The 23121-nt window shown below is 41.0% G+C and overlaps 3 protein-coding genes across 3 annotated transcripts in view; 1 reads left to right on the top strand and 2 right to left on the bottom strand.

Annotated features, from left to right (window-relative positions):
• Positions 1-1962, bottom strand: part of CDC123 (cell division cycle 123) — a 120673-nt gene extending 118711 nt beyond the window's left edge. Inside the window, exon 1 of the mRNA XM_088468767.1 lies at positions 1628-1962. Within this exon, the coding sequence (XP_088324893.1) occupies positions 1628-1701 (74 nt within the window). The 5' untranslated portion in view covers positions 1702-1962. The remainder of the gene's footprint in view (positions 1-1627) is intronic.
• A 55-nt stretch (positions 1963-2017) lies between these two features.
• On the top strand, positions 2018-17414 carry NUDT5 (nudix hydrolase 5). The gene is made up of 10 exons (XM_088468768.1): positions 2018-2215; positions 6531-6593; positions 6730-6797; positions 10239-10291; positions 12762-12869; positions 13074-13169; positions 14129-14230; positions 16333-16341; positions 16432-16485; positions 16974-17414. Exons 2-10 carry the CDS (start codon positions 6534-6536, stop codon positions 17081-17083), a joined length of 660 nt encoding a protein of 219 aa, XP_088324894.1. The 5' UTR covers positions 2018-2215; positions 6531-6533; the 3' UTR covers positions 17084-17414.
• Positions 16246-23121, bottom strand: part of DHTKD1 (dehydrogenase E1 and transketolase domain containing 1) — an 89792-nt gene continuing 82916 nt past the window's right edge. Inside the window, exon 17 of the mRNA XM_088468765.1 lies at positions 16246-21006. Coding sequence (XP_088324891.1) covers positions 20896-21006 — 111 coding nt within the window. The 3' untranslated portion in view covers positions 16246-20895. The remainder of the gene's footprint in view (positions 21007-23121) is intronic.

Genomic DNA, 23121 nt, shown 5'->3' with positions numbered 1-23121 from the left:
AAGGGGGTCTCAGCCGGGTCGCACCTGGGATGGGAGCGTGAACAGAATTCCAGGTGCAACCCAGCCTACCGATGTGAAAAGGTTATTAGATTGTAAAACTGTTTTGCAATGCAATGAGGCGTTTTCATGTATTACACAAGATTCTAGGTCATTTATTTAAAAATAAAAAAATTGGTAGGGAAATTTTGTTTTCTGAAGGTGGCGGCCTAGGCAGAAAATAACGGAGATGTCCTTCCCTGGTCAGGTATCAACCCAGATGCAAATCCAATGAGAATCTTTGGGCAACTGTAAAGAAATAACTCAAAAAGAAGATAATGATCACCAATACTGGCCTTAGAATAACTTATCCGAATATTGCATAGGGATGGAGACATCGAGAAATTGTGACACTCATGAACAGCAGCCAAACCGTATCAAAATGATTATAAAAATACAAAGTATTAATAGTTTTAAACAGTGTGTCAATAAAAGTTTTATAGAAAGTGTGACTTCGTTTTAGTTTAAGTCTAGTAATCTGCATACCTCTGTCTGTTTTTTTCTACCCACAGTCTGACTAGGTAGCACTGTGGCATCTTAAAATGATTATAATATTGTGGTTGGATGTTGTCAGCTTCCAAGATGTATATCATCCTTGGCGAACCCACTAACAGGCCCCAGTGACCGGGATATAGTGCTGCAATGGGCAGTCATAGCTTCACTAGGGAATTAGCTTCATTGTCTCCTGAGGATGGTAACATTCAGTATACATTGCTACTGATTAGATAGATAGAGGGCTATTTTTCGGGAAAAAGAAGGCACTCAAACGGGATTTTAAAAAAATAGAACTTATCTTATGGAAAATATATTTAGGGGTTCCGGAACGGTAGTGGATAGATATCCTTCCATAGATGTACCTTGACGTCATCAGTTACTGTCCAACGTCAATCCCTACTATCCACATGGACATAGAGGGGGGAAAAAAATTCTGTGGCGAGCAAAGTGAGCCTGCGAGGGCACAAGTTTCTTCTTTTCGTTGCCTTTATGTGCATGGAACCACACTTCCGTCATCACTTGACATCACTTCCAGATACAAATACTGAAGAGGATCTATACACTACCGTTCAGGAACAGAGTTCCTGCTGAAAAATAGCAATGAATAGCTATATAGCTTATAATTGGCAGGGGTCTGGACCCCTATGATTGTATTGGGGCGTACACACTGGGCGATTAAAGTGGACGACTGAACGATAACGATATCGTTATCGTTCAGTCGTCCACTTTATCGTCCATTTTTAACACAAAAAAGATGAACGATGACGACGACGCGCGTTCCCGCGGGTCGTTCGTCATCCTCGTTCATCGGGCTGACATGCAGGCCAACCTGACGACCTCGTCAGGTTGCTGCATGTCAGGGAATGGGTGAGAGAGCCCGGCGCTGAACGATATCGCTAATGATATCGTTCAGCAGCTGTGCTCAATGTCATGAACGACATTGAGCACAGCCTGCCGGGGACACACTAGACGATATCGCTCAGGGAGTATATCGTCTGACATGTGTATGTAATACTATGTAGCATGCCATGTGCAATGACACTCTCTCCTGTGCTGTGATGATAGGAGATAATAACGCAATGTCACACGGTCTCACCTCCTGATACTGAGCTTCTTGAACCTGGGATACCACACAGAGAACTGACTGTTCACCACCTGCTCCTTCTTCATGCTGATAGTTACTACCAGGACAGGAAGTGCGTGTCCTTTATCAATCACTTTCCGGTGGAAACAGTACTAGGAACGAATGAAAACCACAACAAACTCGGCTCATGAGCCCTGTGGTCAGTGTTATTATTGCTGCCTCTCATGTCTGGCTATGGCCGCATCGCGTCACCACCACGCAAGGGACAAGCGGCTCTCGGGCTACTGTACAGTTCCCAGCACGGCCGGAAGGAGGCAGGCTGCGGCCACACTGAGGTACAACAGGCTACCGTACATATGGGGAACATGTCATGTGATGTCCGCGGGTCACGCCTCGCTCTGACTACATATCCGCTATCACGCTATCAGGCTGACGCGAGGCGTGTAACGCATTCTCAGGCGCTGATTGGCAGCTGTGCGATGAGTGGCACTGAAGGGGGCGTGGCCAAAGAGTCAGTGGGAGAGTGAGAGTGTCTGGTCCTGGTTCAGCACATTGTTGCTGTTTTTGCCTGCCGGGTTCTTTCCTTTGACCTGTGTACAGGTAAGCGGGCGGCGGCTGTGGAACGGGACAGCATGGGTGTCTCACCCACAACTCCTCACCCCGAGGGTCACATGCAGCCCCTGCATCTTGTTAGCAGTGAGATGTTTTAGTTGTTTAATCTGGTGGTAATTTCCCACCATACAACGTGCACACAGCTACACGTTAGATATATTCTGCTGTAAATCTGTGTGTAGTCCATCATAGTAACTGCTACATAGCGAAGTAAGTTTCTGTAAGAGCATAAAGAAGCCTGCCTGCCTGCCATATGCCCACGGTAGAGCTTATTTCCCCTAAACACTGGCTGATGACGTCAGGGTCCTCTCCGTGAAGGGGATTTAGACATTACTATATGACCACAGCTTTGGCCATGTGACACATTAGGACAGGTATGGAGTCAGGTTTTCTGTCACCCCGGGCAAAGACTCAATACACCCCGTTCTAAGCTGCTCCAATGCATTGGGAAGTGAGTGGTTCTAGGCATTAGATTTACATAAACATGATCTATTCTTGCATATGGGTAACAGGTCACCCCTAGGGTGTCATGTAGTAGTAGGGCTGGCCAGGTATGTAAATCGCTGCTGCTGTATCAGGGAATCTGGATCGATTCTATTAAAACGTCTCCAGATTAAAACCGAGAATAAAACTGATATTTATTTTATTAGCCTAAAACAGCCACCCTCCTCATCACACACTATACGTGGAGGTCACATAGTGCCAGCTGCTTAGCGGTGTTTAGAGAGGTATGCAGTCGGGAAGCTGGTGGACCTAATCCCGACAGCCGGCTTCCCGACTGCTCAATCCCGGCGAGGGTTAAATGACAGGCGTCTAAAACTAGATGCCTGTCATTTTACTGATGCAGGAAGACCGGCGCCCGGCATCCTGATCGAAGGGACGCAGAGTGCGGATAGCCGGGGGGGGTTTGGTTTAGAGTTACCAGGGGGGGGGGGGGATTTAGGGTTTGGCACCCTCCCCCCCCAGGAGGTTAGGTTCAGGCTAGGGGGAAGGGAGGGTTGGGGTTAGGCACCCCCCGGGGGACTTAGGCGGCGGGGAGGGGTTAGGTTTAGGCACTTAGAGGGGAGATTAGGGTTAGGCACTGGGGGGGGGAGGTTAGGGTTAGGCACCCCTAAGGGAGGGTTAGGGGGTAGAAATAGGTTAGTCAATACTAACCTTAGGACGATTGGGATTTCCTCCTCTGCTGGGATTCCAACCACCGGGCATGGGTGCCCGGCGGTAAATCATACCGATTCCTTTAGAGATGTGGGGATGCTCAGTCTCAGTCCATGTGGTGTCCTTCTTCATTTAAGGTATGCCAGTGGTATATTTAAGGTATGTCATTTTGGTGTGCCAGTGGAATCCTGCTTCATTTAAGGTATATTTAGGGCCCCATTTAGCAACAAACCCTATACCAGCGGCATATTTAATTTAGTATTGCAATGATATTAACGAATATGCCATTGGTATGTAACATTACTTACACCTCCGGCAAGATCCAGGGACATCCCCCTCCTCGGCAGCATCCTCTGCTCTTTTGTTAGCAGCGGTATGGGCTGCTGTGTCATGCGCGACGGCCGGTCTGCATGTCCATATGACACTTTCACCCAGCAGGGACACAGCAAAGCATGGAAGGTTTTTGTTGGGGCGATCGTATCACTCGTGCAATTTATAGATGGCGTAAGTGATACAGTGCGAAACAGCGGTAATACTGCTGTTTGTTACATTTTGAAAAGAGGACATAGCCCCTTTAGCGAGTCTTGAACAGGTTATGTCTCATTAAATGGGCCCTTAGTCCGTTCCTGCTATCCAACAGTGGGATGCAACATTGTTTATTCTTTGTTTCAAAGACATTGTTTATTATGGGGCCCATTAAAAACAAAAGTGTGTATCAAGCTTAACTGACATTTTACAGGCTATGCTAGACAAATGACAGGCAGAAGCTGTTTGTTTGCTATGAAACTTTCTCAAAGTTCCTCCAACCATCCAACTAGTTGGAATGAAAATCCAGTAATGCATGGGAGCAAATGACAATCAGCTATTTGCTCACAAACGCCAGAAAACACAAAAAAGGTCGTTCAGGCAAGTTGGTTAAATCTGTTTGATTTAAACAATTTGTCTGAACAATAGCTTTCATCTGTTTTCCAGTGTTTGGGAGCAAATGGCTGATTGTCATTTGCTCCCATGCATTACTGGATTTTCATTCTAACCAACTAGTTGGAGAAAAGTTGGTCTGGTGTATGGCCAGCTTCAGTCTGCTTGTTACGTAAGTTGCACGCAGCTTTTTTTTTTTTCTTGCTAGATGATTGCTCATTTATGTGATAATGTCACCCGTTGGCAAAATTATTTACCGAAAAATTTCAAGCATTGTAAGATAAATAATTCTGATTTAAATATATAAGTCCTTCAATGAAGCATTTTTCTTCAGATCTGAACGATAACGATTAAAAAAATTGTTCAATCGTTCATATCTGATGGAAAATCTGACATGTCTGAACGATGCGCGTTCCCGATGGTTAGATAACGATATCTGATGCCTGATGGGTTTGCAGTCAGATTTGGACGTTTCCATTCATTTTAATGCAGTCAAAAATCGTTCATAGTTCAAATCGTTGGTCAAATCGTTCAGATCGTTCAATCGTTCTTCTGACACATCTGACCGTGTGTATGCTCTATTAAATTACATCGCACTATGGGACTAATTCAGCATGGTTACCGAGAATCTGCGCGTTCTATACCTCTGCCTGTAAATCAAGATTTAAGGAGCGGGGGAGTGGCAATGCCAGGGGCTGCGTCCGTGGACCCAGTTTTCTGGCCTCGCAAGCCAGTCAACCTAAGTAAGCTGAGGCTCACTCAGCTGGATGGCTGCCCGGCACGTCAACCATCGCGACTGATGGTAGCAATGGTTATCCCAGCCTGCGACCTCGGTCTCAGTGCTGGGATCGCAAATGCAGCAGGGGGTGTCATACACCTCCTGCTGCATTTGCATGTTTTCAAGGACGTAATTGCAAAGCTGCTTGCTTGCAGCTTTGCAATTCCATCCAATATTGAATCACCCTATATTCTCTTGTCCAGATGCAAATTTCATGAGACTCTGACATATAGGTAAATCAGGGATCCTGTATTTGAATACATTTCCCTAATTTCCCTAATCTACTATGCAAGTTATTTAATAGTTTTCCCATGGTTACTTTAAACCATATTCTATTTTTAATTTGAGAGACAAGCTTGTTGCTACTTTCTAATGTAGTGTTCTCCTAGTAATGCTAGTAGCTGAAGATGCTCCTGATGTCTAAAGCCTCCATTAAATGCTAAAAAGATTGCAGGGTGTTTCTGCTGTCGTAAAGAAAGACAAAGAATCAACCCACCCTGAACCTGTATAACATGTCAGCAAATCCTGTAGGACCCCGAGACCAGGTGCAGATGCTAAAACTAGCAATCCTATTGTTATATCACTAAGTACAGGAACAATTGCTGACTTTATAGTATGAGACACTCGAAAATATATCCTACACCATTTTTATGTACATCAATCCATCCATACAAAATATTAAAATGTCTTTCTCCTGCGAACCAGTAAAACCTCAACGGACTGGTGTCCATGTCCCCTTCTGTTTAGAAGGTACCCCAGGTACTGTTGCAAATGCTCTGCTGTAGCCATCCTGTTAGTATTCTTAACTGCTACTTTGTCAGTGACTTTTTATAATGGTAAATAATTTTTCTACCTTGTACTATGATCATTTTGGGAGCAATAAAATGAAATGCGATGTTGAATAGCGCTGGGAATAAGTTCTTGGAACAATTCTATTGTCCCCATTGTGCCCTGCACTCAAGTCAGCAGATGCAGATTACTGCGCTTTAAGTCGGGTGTTTAATCGCTGTAACCTGCATTTCCCAACTTAAGAACGCAGTTTTGTCTGATTTCTCCTCGTAAATCAGGGGATTGCAAGCAGAAATACTCTAGTAGGGTTAACAGTGCAGCCGATTGAATAGCTGCGGGAACTCATTACTGACGTTATTCAACATCACATTTAATAGAATTCTCCCCTTTGTCTACTAGTGATACAGTTCCATTATAGTCTGTGGCCAATGTTTCATTTTACTTCATATATATAATCATTATTGCAGCTCCTCATGTTACTTTAAAAATAATAAATGTCTGTATAAAATAAGCCCATATTTATAAAGAAAATACTTTTTATTATGTTTACTAATTAATGTATCAATTCCCAGTACATAAAGTTTTATTTGAGGCTTGAAATTATTTCTGTTAGTGATTCAGGTTATTTTCTAAGACTGTAATGTGTTTGTTTTTAACTTTTAGGTAATGGAAAATCAGAATTCTGAAGATACCTCTAATAGTAAAGACACTATAATAAAGGAAGAGGTATTGTTTGTTTTTTGTATGTTTTTTTTTTTTATATCTGTTTTAGTTGTACTGGAGTCTTCAAATATTATTGTAGTATAAATAAATATTTTGTTTAAACATCATCTACCAAACGTTGAACGTGATTTTCTTTTAGACCCTGGTGAAAGGAAAGTGGGTACAACTTGAGGAAACAACATATGTGGATCATGAAGGAAAAACCAGGTTGGTGCCAGCCATTGACAATAATATGCAATGTTTTGAATTTTGAGTGATTGGTTAATTCCAGAGCTCACTCCTTTTTATTCATAGAGCCACCACCTGTTTATAGGGGACTAAAGGATAGCGGCTTAGTCTATGAATGAGTTCTATACAATAACATCTTGTGATTTGGTGTAACAGTTGCTAGCTGATATGAATTATATATGGTTAAAGAAAAATACATCAGCTTTAGATAGACAGAGAGCCTTTCTGTTGCCCATGATTTAACTTAAGTGATGAACTAGGAATTACACATTTGAGCGGCTGTGCCTAAATCTTCTTTATCTACTCCCTAGAGTAAGGCTGGGTGTAGATACCCTTTATTTAGTCATACACAGATGGCCTGATTCAGAATTGCGCATACAAATAAAGGAGAATAATAATCTGCACTTTTTTTTTGTACTGTGCGTGCTCTGGGGCATACAGATGTGTCCTTATACATCTTTGCTGTAGTCATGCTAAAAAGCCCCTCGCGGTGAGACTGTACTAGCGTTAGACGTCTTTTTTGCACCTTTTTTTAATCTGAAAAGGCGTCTAACTCGCAATGTGATGCAACTAGGATGCACCAGCTGGCACTGCTGATTACTTTGATATGTAACACTTGTATATCTGTGTGCGACTGAGTCTCTGAATCTGTATTCAAAGTGCTGCAATGTAGCTGTTTACATTCCAGGTTCAGCTCTGCTTTGTATACAGACTGAGGTGCACACAGATATACAAGCGTCGCATATCAAATTAATCAGCACAGTCTCCTGGTGCGTCCTAGTCACATCGCATTGTGACTTAGACACATTTTCAGTAAAAAAAAAAGACTCCCAATGCTATCAGAGTAGCCTTGGACCTGGCGGCTCACTCACACCAGACAAGTCGCGCTGTGCGGCTTGTTGATGCTAGATGTATGAGGACACATCTGTATATACTCTGATCTTCTGGCTACTCAGAGTTGCACGAATATCAGTGGATCTCCACTTGCTGCTAAAAGGGTGTTACTGGGTGGCAACAGGGCAATTGCATGAGTATTCTATGGTTATGCACACAGAATTGAGCGCTGTTCAGTGATGAGTATACGCAAAGATCTGGCTGATTTCCGACTGAAATCAGGTGGAGATCTGCATCTCTTTTTTTTAAAGCTGGCAATGTAGCTGCAGATATGACTCTGAATCAGCCCCAGAATGTGCATCATCATAGTGATAATTTAAAGTTCCAATAGACCAGCTAAAACTGATCATAGAACTATTCTCTAATGCACCAGACCCATGATTTGACTGGAGACCCACCTCAAAGGAAATTAATCAAACCATTAGCCCTGGAGTTATCAAGCTCTAAAGGATTCTGGGATCTAATACCTGACACTTTGTAACATAATCAATGGGTTGAAATTTAGGAACGGATTTTCTTTCTTACTCACTACCTGTGATCTATGTAATAACTGTAATGGTGCATACACATGGTCAGATTTTTCCTTCAGATCTGAACGATAACGATTTAAAAATCGTTCAGTCGTTCATATCTGAAGGAAAATCTGACATGCCTGACCGATGAACGATGCGCGTTCCCGATGGTCAGATAACAATATCTGACATCTGATGTGTTTGCAGTCAGACTTGGACGATTCCATTCATTTTAATGCAGTCAAAAATAATTCAATCGTTCAAATCGTTCAAAACTTTGGTAAAATCGTTCATCTGACAAATCTGACCATGTGTATGCTCCATTAGGCCTTTTAGTATATTCTGTATATGGATTACATGTAATCAATTCTTGTGGTTTTCTGTCTCAATTAGTGTCCATTGTAACTACAGTATCCTACTGATGGGTGCGAGAAATAGGTCATTCATTTACATTTGACAATTCTTTATTTTGTACGGTTGGCGTAGTGGTTAGCTTTACTGTTTTTACATCCCTGTGGTCATGATTTCAAAGCCTGAGCAAGACTAGAGTTTGTATGTTCTCTCCGGTTTCCTGCCACACCATAAAAACATACTTATTTATTGGCTTCTGACAAAAAAAATAGCCCTAGTGTGCATGTGTGTCCATGTGATAGCGAACATAAGGCCTGATTCAGAGATTCACGCAATGCCAATATTACGCAGATCGCGTCATTGTCCGCCATTGCGCATGCATGTAAGTCGCACTGCGCATGTGCAGCGATTGTTCTGAGATTATGCTTGCACAGGGGATCCAGTCGCAAAGTTAGTGACAGGTAGTTAGCGTTTGGGGGTGGTTGGGCAAACGCAGGCGTGTCTGATTGATTAAACTTTGTTTCATGGGCTAGCATGAATTGGCCATTGCGAATTCATTTGCAGCATGAAAGCTCTTTGTGTGTCAGCAGATAGTGTTTGCGGCTGGTCAGACTTGCCACATATGCTGCTCCCAATCTGCATCAATGCGATCAGTTTTTCCTTTGGTGCGCGACATCGGACAGATATGAGCATGCAGCAGTGAGCTTCCCTTTTATTTTACAAACCTTAGCATATTTCGCAATTATGACCTGTGCAAATTCTCAGCTGTGATTTCTTTAGTGTACATCTCTGAATCAGGCCCATAGATTGTAAGCTCTGTAGAGCACTGTATAAATAATTGGTGCTATATAAATACCTGTGAATAAATCTAATACTTTCTTGCAATATTCTTGGGTAACCAGAGCCTTTCTCCATGACTCCTAAAGGCTTTTTCATATGCTTTTCCAAAGTAAATTACTTAGCCTAGTCACAGTAGACTTTTTTTTTAAAGTGCATCTATTTTGCTCAATGGGATGCTAGAGCAGCATTTTCTAATAGATAAGCCTGTGGAGTCTCAATGGCGGCCAGTGTATGAGGCCTTTATGTTTACTGAATGATCTCAGTGTACTTGTGCTTGGTTCTGGAGTATGGCGAACTTTGTCTGTATCTGTAGTACGCTGGTTTTGTCTGTTGAAGCGGTGTAATAAATAAAAACTAAAAGAGAAGGGTAAATGATGTGGTCTAACCATTTATAGAATTAGACATTTAGAAAAGTAAAACAGTCAATCCTAACAAGTTATAGTGAAAAAGGGTGTGGTACAAATTATCAACATGTTTGAAATGCGGATGCGCGGCATGTTGAGTGTGCAGATTTATTACCAGTTATTTACAGATGCCCCTAGCAGTGTTGTGTATTGCTGACCCTAACCTCCTCCTAATATTGTCTGTTGACATTCTCTTATTATATTGAATAATTATGAATGTAAACGTGAAAATTGCAGTAGATGTAAAAGTCACAAATAGTAATAAATAAAACCAAATACAATAAACCATCCTAGGACCATGTTACAGCTTACTGATGTTTGTATACATTGTGAATGTTTTCTGATATCATTTGAAAGCTATGTTCTTCTGTTTGTACTTTGTACTTTAATAGTTTTTGGTTGTTTTATTCATGCACCAGAAAATGGGAAACTGTGAAACGTACAACAAGGAGAGAAGGAACTGAAGCAGATGGTGAGCAGCTGTCTTTAGTTATTTCATTCTTCTGCTTTTAGTTGAACACAAAATAATACTCTTGTTCCATTTTTATTCAAGTGTGTTAGCAAATAGACCCAGTTGTTGCCTGGTGTGAAACTGAAGTGTGCCTGCACCTGTGTGTTGTATGTGTTTCACATAGTGTGTGTGTGTGCACGCCCAAGTGACAAATTTGTTAATGTATGCCAAGTGTCTGTTACTTTGTATGTTCATAGTACTATGTTAGCATGAGTATGTATATAACAGAATGGATTAGATGCCTTTTTTGGTGCCAAGCCCCCCTTGTGGTCATAAATAAAGATCAGTAAATAAACAGTTTTTACCTGCGTTAAACTATCGGGCGCGCGCCCGCTTATCCCCGTATTTAATATAAAATTAACGAAAACGGGAGCCTCCGAAGTTGGATTTGCGTAAAGTTACGAATTTTTCCTTAAAAAAATTGTAAGACCCCCCTAAAGTTGTATAAACATGGGGGATCACTATGGGTACCACCATTTTAGCCTTTAATTAAATAGCCGCAGCAGGTGTTTTTTCCCGACATTGAAGAAGTGATGCAGAAGAGCACTTAGGTTATTTTTTTCGGTTTTTTTAAGTGGTCCCATCAAATTTGGGGTACATGAAAATGGGTACTAGCATATTTTTAAGTCCCTAAAGTAAGTTTTTAAAAAATTCTGCAATTGTGCACCTGCCGCTATAAATCTATTCTAGAATACATCTGCCGCATACTTGCAGAATAGCCCTGAACCTATTTCCCTATTTTTAAACCATTTTTTCCCATTTTTTTTTTTCACCCCAATTTTTAAATTAATTTTTTGGGGTGCCCTATTTTTTTTTTTTAAACTTTTTTTGACACAGTTCTTTTTTAAATGTCATTCCCAGGGGTGCAGGCTATTTTTTTTAAGCCTGCACCCCTAAACCCCAATTCTGCACTTTTTTTCGACACCTATTCAGTGGTGAAAAGTTACCCCGTTTTTTATCAAAGACTTTTCGAACCTGCGATAAGTCTTTGAAATTGAATACGGTGTAAAACTAAAACCTGCGATAATGACGTCAAAGTGCGATATTAACGCAAAAACGATGTTATCGCTCCCATATTGAATACCCCTATTAATATCATGAGTGTGTATATGTTTTACAGCGTATATGTATTGTTCACTCAAGCATCCTGCACCTGTCACAACCTGTGCAAGTTCCTTTTTCCTGCCTGGGGTAGCACACTCTGGTCTGCATCTCAGCAGTTTAGTGCTTCAAATGTGTGTGCTAGAAGCACCAGAGCAGAGAAAGAGGAACTGAACGGGTTGTGACAGGTGCAGGGTTCCTAGAATGAACACTATATCATTTTAAAGTGTAATTGCAATTTTTTTTGTCAATTTTTAAATGTGTTCTGATTTTTGTATGTGTCTATGTATCACTACTGTAGTATGTACATGTGTATCCTTGTGTGATGATAATGTTAGTTACTTTCTTTATATAAGAATGCATGTAACTATACATTTTTATTACTGAACAAGTCATTTTTTTCTTCCCTTGTATTATTGTAGTTTGGATGCTTATCTTTCCAAATGTTCCTGTCACATTTACATACATACTGAGAGGCCTCAGTTCATGAAGCTGACACAAAGCAGATAGTCTTGGTGTGGACAGTGGCCTACAAACATGATTAGTTACCAGATCAGCCATGTAAACCCAGACGTGCTCTAGTTAAAATGCTGCCTCAATGCACATATAAAGTATAAAACTGCAGTCATGTGAACGATTTACAGTTCAGGCATGCAGCATATAATTTGTGTGGTAACGCTAGACATGTGATGCTCACGCAGTTGAAGTAAACCATACATTAATGGTTGTAACTTGTTTGTATTATTTCTGTATATAAGGTTTGTGTGGGTGACATTTACCAGGGTGAGGCAGCATTCAAATAACCCATGGGTAACCTGATCCATAAGGTCCTGTTTGGCTTGATATAGACTGAGGCAAGTCACCCATGATACTGATGTGAAACTTAGTTTCATTGCATGGCTATCTCCCGATTGGTTCTATCACTTTTTGTTTGCTTTCAGCAGTCTCTTTTGTATGTTTTAAGGTGCATACACACTCAACGATTTTTTGAACGATTAACGATATCGTTTAATCGTTGAAAACTTCGTTCACTTTCTGAGTTAAAACGATGAACGATTATCGTTCATGCGTGTTCACGTTTGTAGTTCAGTCAGACTGACCAACTCAACGATTTTCAGTAATGGAATATGCAAAAATCGTCTGTAGTTCAAAAAAATCATTCATTACATTTAGTAAATTAACGATTTTAGTAAACGATCTTCGTTAATTTTTCCCTTAAAAAAATGAACGAAAATAGTTTCCTAAAATCGTTCATTTACTAAATCGTTGTGTGTGTGTGTTTGCAGCTTTAGAAATAAATGAATTCATCTATTTCTTATTCACTCCATAGGTGTAGCCATAATACCGGTATTGCAGAGAACACTCCATTACGAATGTATGGTGTTTGTTAAACAGTTCCGTCCTCCTTTGGGCTGTTACTGTCTGGAATTTCCTGCAGGTTAGTTTTGGTGACACTGTGTTTTGTTTTTGCTTTTTATTTTCACCTCTTGTTTGGCCAGACAAGTATACTTACAGATGTGTCCACCGTCATTGTTGCTGCAGTCGTATTAAACAGCTCTTCTAGTCGCACCTAGTCCCGTGCGAGTTTACTCATGCAGAGTGTCTGTTCGTGCATCTGTGCAAATTGTGTTCCTCACTCCAGGTCTTATTGATGAAAATGAGAGTCCAGAACAAGCAGCACTTCGAGAACTGGAAGAGGAAACTGGGTACCAAGGAGAAGTCATTGAATGCTCCCCTGGTGTGTACTGTTTATTGCTTTGCAAACGTTGTGGGCACAAATACCGCAAATGTGTTGCCAGGGGTACCCGGAGGAAAAATGATTGAGAACTAATGTTCTAGATCAGTGGTTCTCAAACTCTGTCCTCAGGACCCCACACGGGTCACATTTTCCAGGTCACCCAGCAGGTACACAGGTGTATTCATTACTCAAGCTGGGCATACACGTGCAGATAAAATGCCTATCAGACCAACAGACATTTTATCTGGCAGCATGCCAGCCGCAGATGTTGTCGGCATACACTGTGAGATTTCTCACAGTGTATTAGCCCGACATCTGTGCTCCGCCCCTGGAGGAGGAGACATTTCCCTGTTCCTTCCATGGGAAGGAACACAGGAAATGTCTGTCTGTCGGCCGCGGCTGGGCATACACTGCCCGATACGGCCGACAGTTTACCTGTTAAATATCACATCGGACGGGGATGCTGGACAATTCGGCGTGCCCGACCGAGCAATATTTAACTCTTGGTCGTCCGCGCACACGCTATAATTATCGGGGCGATCCACGGATATCGGGTGGATCGCCCCGATAATTGTAGCATGTATGGCCAGCTTTACGGTAATTACTTCACATGTAATTCTGTGAGGAGACCTGGAAAACATGCACTGTTTGGGGTCCCGAGGACTGAGTTTCAGAACCTGTGTTCTAGATGATCAGTTAGACATTTTCAAATATGTATTTCTTATATTTGGAGTAACTTGATGGCTAAATGTTTATCAAAGAATTCATATATAATAGGTTCTGTACTGTAAATTTCATGCATGCCTCTTTGACTGAGGATGGGTCCTGCTCACCCAGTGCTTCAATTAATACTTTGGTGGTATACATTGCAAAAATTACACATGTAATACAAAATTTGTATAAATTCCATGTAGCAGGGACACAAACTAACCATATATATTTTTTATTTAACTATTTAGTGTCCTGCTTGGATCCTGGATTGTCAAATTGTACAACATATATTGTAACTGTGCACATTAATGGGGATAATTCTGTAAACAACAAACCTAAACCCAAGCTCGGTGAGTAAATCTAATTGGAAATACTTTAATGCGCAGAGGCAGTAGCTCCTATTTGTTATAGTGCCAGGGACCAGATATTGATCCAGTAATAGAAGACCGTAAGTAGTAGGTCCAGGCGATTAGTCAAATATTCTGTATATATGTCACTATACCAGTGGTACAAGGGCCACATTGAGAAACCATAATCTTTTGTAGGGACACAATAAAATGTAAACTTGGTAATAAATTTGAAATCCATAGATTTTAGTATAGGAAAATAGAAACCCCCATACCGTTAGATTACACCTCTCAACATGGTTTAATATGGGGAACTGAAATGCGCTGCCTCAGAGGACATGGCCATGCCAAATAATGGGTATGACTGTCACATGGGGCATGGTACCCCTTTCCTTTATCGGATTTGGTTCCCTCATCTTTTTAACACATTTCTTACTCACATCCCTCATGTATTGCCGCAGATTATTCTTCCCCTAGTAGTCCCAGGCCCAAAGTCTGAATTATTATCAACACTCTACTTTCCTATCCTATGGTAGTGAATTTTATTTTCCTAATTATTTTTCACTTGGACGCAAATCTTTGTTCACCTGATGCAGTTTGAGTTGCTGACTCTCTGCTCTCACTTTATTAGTATCCAGTACTGCAGTGAGACCTGGAGGGAGATGTACTAAGCTCTGAAGAGTAATAAACTGGAGAGTGATAAATGAGCAGCCACTCAGCTCCCAATTGTCATGTTACAGGCTGTGTTTGAAAAATGACGGGAGCTGATTGGCTGGTGTATTATCACTTTCCAGTTTATCACTTTTCAGAGCTTAGTACATCTGGCCCCTGGTGTAAGAAGACACATATAGGGTACATTGGCTGAGATATAAATATTACTATAGTATGTTTGTCCTGGCATCCTGAATACCCTTCTGCAGGTCGCAAATAGACCTTGCAGGACTTTGGCTGGTTCTGTGTCTGTATACTAAAGGAAGTGGACAAAAAAAGAAAATGAAAATACATGAGATAAATGTAGTGCACACGTCTCTCCTCACACCAGGAAATGTACATTTACAAGTTTAGTGCCTTAGAGCACAGACAGCAGTGCATGTAGTGCCAACCTAAAGCACTGTACAGTCCAGAGTGTTTGACCAACAGAAATCTAGTCTGTGGTTCCATAATGTTGCGGGGCGCAGTTATTCCCTTAGGAGGCCGATCAATGCTAATTGCTGTTTTATGGCATAAAGTGCTAAAAAAAAATCTCCTGATAGAAGTGGTGTCTTGCAGGAAAAGATGATCTCCCTCCACAGTGTGTGTGGTCGCCAGGGACGGACTGGGGGCAAGAATTGGCCCCAGCATTTTTGTGCGCGTGCATGAGAAAAGGGGTCTTACTTCACATTGGGGGAGGTGTCATGGGTCACAGGAGTGTGGCCTCTCAACAATCCCCGCCTCGGCATGCCGTGTGAGCAGAGCGCTGGGAGGCGGAGATGCTTTGCCAGGCCTTCAGGCAGCCAGCCTTTTCCATCAGGCCATTGGCCCTTCTACATTTACCAAAAGTGCCAGATGGCCAGTCTGGCCATTGTTGTTGCCCAATGGTTTGATTACCTTGGCATGGTTATTGATAAGTCATAGTCTTTTCAGTCACCAGATCTGAACCCAGTGGAGCATTTGTAGGACATTTTGTTACCACGCTTGAGTGGGCATTTTTCACCACTGTCAACCAGACATTAGACAAATGATTTTCTTGTGAGAGAATGTGCAGAAGATTAGAGTAATTGGTAGACTTTGTTATGGCGCTAACAGATTGTGTTGTTCTCAAGTGATGGCCAAATGCCTTATCATGTGGCTTTATATTGGTGTTACCATTCCTGTTTGAAACCAAACACATGCTTTATGTTTGGCTAGCATATGTTGGACAGAGCAAAACTCAGATATCCCTTCCATATAGAGGTGTATAAGCAAATGCACTTCTTCAGATGTAAGATAGTCTAACTCTAAAATAAGGAAAATATACAGTAGATTAACAGATACTGCAGTACAAAATGATTTATTATATTGCATGCTGACAATTTAACACAATTTTCTTTTCTTTCCTCATATATACTCTTCCCTTGCTGTATTAGCGGACGGAGGTATGTTGCTTAATAGAACCTCATTTATACATAGAAACATCCTTTTGCACACTTAAATCTTGCATTTTTTTCCTTTTTTTTTTTTTGCAGAATTTACAGAGACTATTTTGGTACCAAAACTTGAGCTACGCAAATATATTGCTGGTATGTGTTTTATTTCTCAGATGGTGAAGTGATCTAATATTCTACCGGTGTGTTTTGTGCCTTCTATAGACTGATATAGTAACGTGAGAGGTTTTCTGAGATTGGACAATACTGTTCTTATGTGGTTTTTTTTTTTTTATGAGACCATGTCACTAGTTGTGTTGAAGTATTTTAAATTGTGCTTATGAAATTGGACATTGCCTAAATATAATTGAAGCTGTCATGTTATGCACTGAACAACATGGATAAGGCATATGAGTTTACCATTGTCCTAATGTAATATCAATCAGTACTTCTATAAAGCTGTTTTTAAAATGGGCAAAAACATTTAATATCAATTAGCAAAGACCCAGATCAGTTTAACACAATAATAAAAATATTTTTTTTATTTGCTTTAACATGGTCATGTGGAAGGGAAGAACCGTTTTGGCAATTGGGCAAAAGATACTGAAAGCTTTTCTAACTACATGTTTTGAATGTTATTGTAGAGCTGGTTGCAAAGGAGAAGCTGGTGGTGGATGCCAGAGTGTATACATATGCGTTGGCACTGGAGCATGCTGTGGCGAAACCTTATGAATTACCATTCCTAAAGGGTTAAGGCTATCACTTATGAATTTGTGTACCCAGATAGGTTGTCATTCCTTTCTGTAATAGCAGCCGTCTCCTCAGCTGGGTATCAATGACCTTTATAAAGCACTTCTTCATTTTTACCTTCATTCCATGACCCAGTCACCAAGATGATATCACATTAGTATTTTATAGAATTGTAAGAGGTCTGTAGTTGCAGAAATAATATTGGAAGTGGGATGTAGTCGGCATCCCGGCGTGCAGGATGCCGGTGGTCTAAATACCGGTGCTGAAATCCCGACAGGTCGGCATCCCAAAGGTAAGTATCGGGGTGTTAGGGGGAGGGTTAGGCACCGGGGGGGGGGGGGGGGGGGGAGTGTTAGGATTAGGTTGTGGGGAGGAAGCGGTTAGGTTTAGGCACAGGGGAGGGGGTGTTAGGTTTAGGGTGCAGGGAGGTTAGGCTTAGGCACTAGGGTGGGAGGTTAGGGTTAGGCATCGGGGAGGGTTAGGTTAGGAAATCACTTACCGTTAGTTCCTATGGGTGTCCGGAGTCTGGCTGTCGGTATTCTGACCAGCGGCATCCCGACAGCCGGGATTTGATACCCAACCCGTTTGTGTGCAGCCCCTCTGCATACCATGCATAAATGCATCTGACGAGGATTGACTGCAATACAAGATGCTGAGAAGGCTGCTTGTAAACATGTGGTTTATGGGAACTGAATTGCTAGTGGCAAAAGACCTCCGGTCATGCATAGCTTGTAGCAATAGTGCCATCTGTGAACTTCCCTATAGAAAATGTGCCTTTTACCTTACAGGTGATTTATGGAGTTTTGGATGTATTGTTAGTTTAGTAAATGTATAAACAGAAATGCCCCCTGTATACAGTGTGTCTACAAGAAATGCATGCATTGTAAGGTAACTCACTTTACGGAGATTTGGATAACCTTGTACATTTTTTTGTTTAATGAAAGGAACAAGTACATTTCTTAATTAAACCCTAATATGCATATTACAATTTCCCGTTGGATGAAAAAAGAAAATTGTGATGTTAATTAGGGCTGCTTCTTTTTATATACAATCTCAGTGTTGATAAACACAATCCCTACCTCTAAATACTATGAACTGTAAAAGGTTATGCGGGAAGGTTAGGAAATGTATGTAACTACAGTAACTTTTATCTATTAACTTTCTGTACCACCATGAAATGCATAGGCATGGGAATATTATGATTTTGTTAACATTAAAAAATTTGCTATAAGAAAGTGTTGTTTTTGTCTTACAAATGCGATCTAGTAATAACATTAGCACTTTGCTGTGACAGTTTTTACCTGAAGTCACACATAGGAGTTTCTACTGCCATCATGCACTCTTCCATTCCTCTATCGGAGGTTGCAGTGTTAGGAGAAGGGGTGTTTTGGTTGTTTTGTAACTAAGCAGATAGTTATGGACTTGACTTGTTTTGCAGAAATGACGTATGGCTTGTCTGGCACTGTTTGTGTGAAGATTGAATGTTTGGGCGGCACGGATGGTGTAATAATTAGCATTATTGCCTCACAGCACAGAGGTCACGAGTTTGATTCCCACCATGGCCCCAACTTTTTATATTCTCCCCATGCTTGCATGCGTTTCTTCCAGATACTTTGGTTTCCTCCCACACTCCAAAAATATACTGATTGGTTAATTGGCTCCTACCAAAAACAATAAAAATATGAATTCGAGTGTGTAAGTGTGGTAAGGAACATAGATTTTAAGCTCCACTGGGTCAGGGACTGATGTGAATGGAATATGCGGCATATGTGTGCACTATATAAATTACTAAGAAATAATACAAATATACATCAGTACATGTTTTAAGGCTATCCATACTTTAGCACAGGTGACTTAATTAGTCAATTAATTAGTATTAGTCAATTTAAATTTAACCATCTGGACTCAAGCATGGATATCCTTAAAACATGGACTGTAATGTCAGAGTGTGGGAACTTCTGCTATATACTGTATATGCAGCAAGCAGTTAGGAATTCAGAGAAGAGTCCCAGCTTAGTCACTCCCACTGAGGTTCATTTTGGGACTGATTCTGAGTTGGGCGCAAAGCAGCTAGTAATTTTGTATCTGGTACAAACCATGTTGCAATGCAAGGTGTGCAAATACGGATTCAGTATAATTTACAGCCGGCCTTCGATCGGTAAGCTGGGTGTCGGGCTCCTGGCATAGGTCTAGGGACAGGCGACGGGATATCGACGCCTGTCATTAGTGCCTTGCCGGGATTGGACAGTTGGGAAGCCAGTGGTCGGGATTACGTCCGTCAGCTTCCCACAAATACATACATACATTATTTTTGCATGTAGCGTAAATCCTGGCTGCTTTTGCATGTAGCCCACAAATGCTGGACAGCTTTATTTGTACACTGCAATTTACATTTGAGTTTATACACAACGCCTCTCATATCTAAATCTCTGCACATTTTACATTTGCCCCCACCTGCAGTACAACATGGTTTTACCAAGGTGCACAGATACTTGCTATTTTCTGCTTTGCTCCCAACCCCGATCCTGTCTTTCATTAAACTTGTCTGTTTATCTTTGTAAATATTGATTTAAATTGAAGATCTACAACTTGTGACTGTTAAAACCTTGCCACACTAGTTAATGTCTTTAAACAATTGTGTGTTGTACTAACAACTATAGCAATTTCTAGTGCACCACATAACAGCCTGCTTTCTTCCAATGGTAGGCAAATTTGAAAACTCTTTTCCTGCCTCCCAGAAATGTCCTAACAAAATAAATATATAAAACCCTCCGTTGCTGTACACCTTCAGCTGGCCAACTTTCTCATCTGCATGTTACTCATTCTTCCACCTTCCCTGCTGCTTTTTACCTCGCATACACCTGATGGGGAGGGGAGGGAATATATCCCTGGTGTTATGTGCCATGCTGCTGCTGCTCTGTGTCACTGATTGGCATCATGTTTATAGCCAGCTAAAGTAACACAACATTGTACATGTACACATCCAGAGCAGCAGTGTGGTTGCCCCTCGCTGTTAAGGTCCCTATACATCTGCAGTATATTGGGTCAATTCCCTGATGATCCCCAGACTATAGGGTCGGTGCATTGGTGAAAACCAACAGGTTTGATTTCCCTGATTTGCAGATCATGAATAAAAAAATAAGATGGGGATCAGCAAAGCAGGGCTTTTTAATAAGTAGAATTTCACAGATTCCCCTATGGATCGGCCCTTTCCATAAGAAAAAGGAAGAATTAGGTACATGTGATATATGAAGAAGAATTATATTCCATGGGAGGGTGGCTAGAAATGAATAACAGAAGAGCGGGCTACTGGTGGAGGAGAAATTAAAAGGAAGCGGTAGGTGTGCCAGTGGAATATACTGTTGTGGAGAGAGGAACATACAAAAAGTTTACATTTTGGAAGCCCAAAATGTAGACCTAACTGAGGAGGTCACTTGGGGAAAAAATTTTTTATTTTATATATATATATATATATATATATATAACACAGGTTGACTCTCCCATATCCAAATATTCCGAAATACGGAATAATTTTGGGCATGACTGAGATAAATGTATTCTGCGTGTATATTGGGGTCCCATTCCCAAGATATCTCATTATGGTATGCAATTATTCCAAAATACCCCTGGTCCCAAGCATTTTGGATATGGAAGACTCAACCTGTATATAGTTTTGCCCTGAACTTCCACACTGTGACTACATTAATACTCATAACAATAAGATTAAGTCTGATATCTGTGTCCTGAGATGATGGCAGTAAGACTTGCCTTAAAGAGTAAAAATAGCTTATTTCACCCAATGCCTAAAAAAAGACTTTATTCCAAATATGCAAATGTTTTCTCAATAATTTCTTCTTGCTGCTGTTTGTGTAGAGTGGTAATACCAACGGCTGGTGCAGGAAGAGCCGGTCTGCTTACAAGACGCAACTATAAGGAAACAAAGCACAAATTTATAAAGCACTGTCTAGTACATTAAGCATTACACTACAGGACACAATTGTACTTCACCTAGTTAAGTACAACGTAGTGTGAAAGGAATTCACTGTTGCTGTACATAAAAATAAAAATACTAATTTCTATCAAAATATATATATATATATATATATATATACACACACATATATATACACACACACACACATAGTGTGTGTGTGTATATATATATATATATATATATATATATATATACACACATACACACTGTGTGCGTATATATATCCGCTTTAGTGATAGAATACCTGTTAGAACAATATATTAACATCTGCAAAGAAATGCGTGCAAATCATCAACACAGTAAAGGGAATGCAACCAAGATTACTGAATGTGCTTTTGTATGCACTGTGCAGCTCTTCTGTGGTACATAGTACAGGTACGATTGCACAACCTATACACCGTACAGAAATGGAATTAGGTCTGTCGCTCTATCTACCGTGTACAGACAGTAAGTAAACATACCCATTGGGAATCGTGCACTGAACAAGTGATGTTTAATACACTGGCAAGCATTGCTCCTGCTAAACTTCTTGTGCAATGAAGGAGGAAGGCTCTGAAAGACCCTTTCTTCTCAAACTCCATGGTAGCCATACACAAATGGATTAACACTTTAGGCAGAATCACTCCCAAAAGGTATATAGTGTGACGTCTTCCCCGTGGTATCTTTTTTTTGTGAAACGGTGGCGGTCGCCGCTCCCAGAAACAGCAGTAGACTGCCAATCACTGACTTACACAGTGGCGTCACTAGGGGGGTGCGGGCCTCACGTGGTGTCACCCTCCAAAGGGGTGATACCAAAAGCCGCACACCTGCACCCACCCCCTTTCAGGGGCGGATTGTGCCACCGGTCCATTTGTGGCTGCCTTTTACTCACCCCTGCTGCAGGCTGTTGGCCTGGCTGCCACAATCGGAGCTCAGCTCTGACTGGGCAGCGTTACACAACAGTGCAGCCACTAAAGTTAAAATGGCCGACGGTGAGCTGCTGTGCATGCCCAGCCGCAGCAGCTCCTCCCATAACCCTTTGTGGAGCTGTCAGTTACCACTGACTGCTCCGCCTCAAGCCTGTCTACAGCCTGTCTCCAGGACAAGCGCTAAGTCGGTCAGTGCTGAGCAACCTGCACACGGCAACGAAAAAGAGCTATACTCGGCCTGTAGGTAATCTTGTATCTTCCTGCCTATTTATAACATCTATATATAATAGTTGCAGTGTCACGAAAAGTTTATATATATATATATATATATATATATATATATATATATATATAGTGATTTTAGCAAACTGGTCGCCCATTTGTCAAAGTGCTGATGCATACAATAATAAATTTCATTCAAAAAGAATGTGGTGTTTTTTTTCTTAGAAAATATATAAAGTGCAACAATGAAAATATAAATATATAATTTATTCTATGAAGATAAAGATAAAAACCATAAATATTGGGACATTGACAGAATTTTCATATTTTGGCCTCTATTCACCACCACAATGGCTTTGAAATGAAACAAACAAGATGTGCTTTAACTGCAAACTTTCAGATTTAATTTGAGGGTAATTTACATCCAAATCAGGTGAACGGTATAGGAATTACAACGGTTTCTATATGTGCCTCCCACTTTTTAAGGGGCCAAAAGTAATGGGACTATCAACTCAAAAGCTATTTCATGGACAGGTGTGGGCTATTCCCTCATTATTTCATTATAAATTAAGCAGGTAAAAGGTCTGGAGCTGATTCTAGGTGTGACATTTGCATTTGGAATCAGTTGCTGTTGACTTTCAATATGCGATCCAAAGAGCTGTCACTATCAGTGAAGCAAGCCATCATTAGGCTGAAAAATCAAAACAAACCCATCAGAGAGATAGCAAAAACATTAGGTGTGGCCAAATCAACTGTTTGGAACTTTCTTAAAAAGAAAGAACGCACCGGAGAGCTCAGCAACACCAAAAGACCCGGAACACCACGGAAAACAACTGTGGTGGATGACAGAAGAATTATTTCCCTGAAGAAGAAAAACCCCTTCACAACAGTTTGCCAAATCAAGAACACTCTCCAGGA

The sequence above is a fragment of the Taudactylus pleione genome, unplaced genomic scaffold, assembly GCF_031769625.1.
Source record: "Taudactylus pleione unplaced genomic scaffold, aTauple2 ptg000086l, whole genome shotgun sequence".
Taxonomy (NCBI): domain Eukaryota; kingdom Metazoa; phylum Chordata; class Amphibia; order Anura; family Myobatrachidae; genus Taudactylus; species Taudactylus pleione.
This window is presented reverse-complemented; position numbering and strand designations above follow the sequence as displayed.

Excerpts from the sequence above, each read along its gene's own strand:
- NUDT5 (XM_088468768.1), top strand. The coding sequence starts at position 6,534 with ATGGAAAATCAGAATTCTGAAGATACCTCTAATAGTAAAGACACTATA. Across the intron at positions 6,594-6,729 it reads ACACTATAATAAAGGAAGAG|ACCCTGGTGAAAGGAAAGTG; the intron begins GTATTGTTTGTT and ends ATTTTCTTTTAG. Across the intron at positions 12,870-13,073 it reads CTGTCTGGAATTTCCTGCAG|GTCTTATTGATGAAAATGAG; the intron begins GTTAGTTTTGGT and ends TCCTCACTCCAG.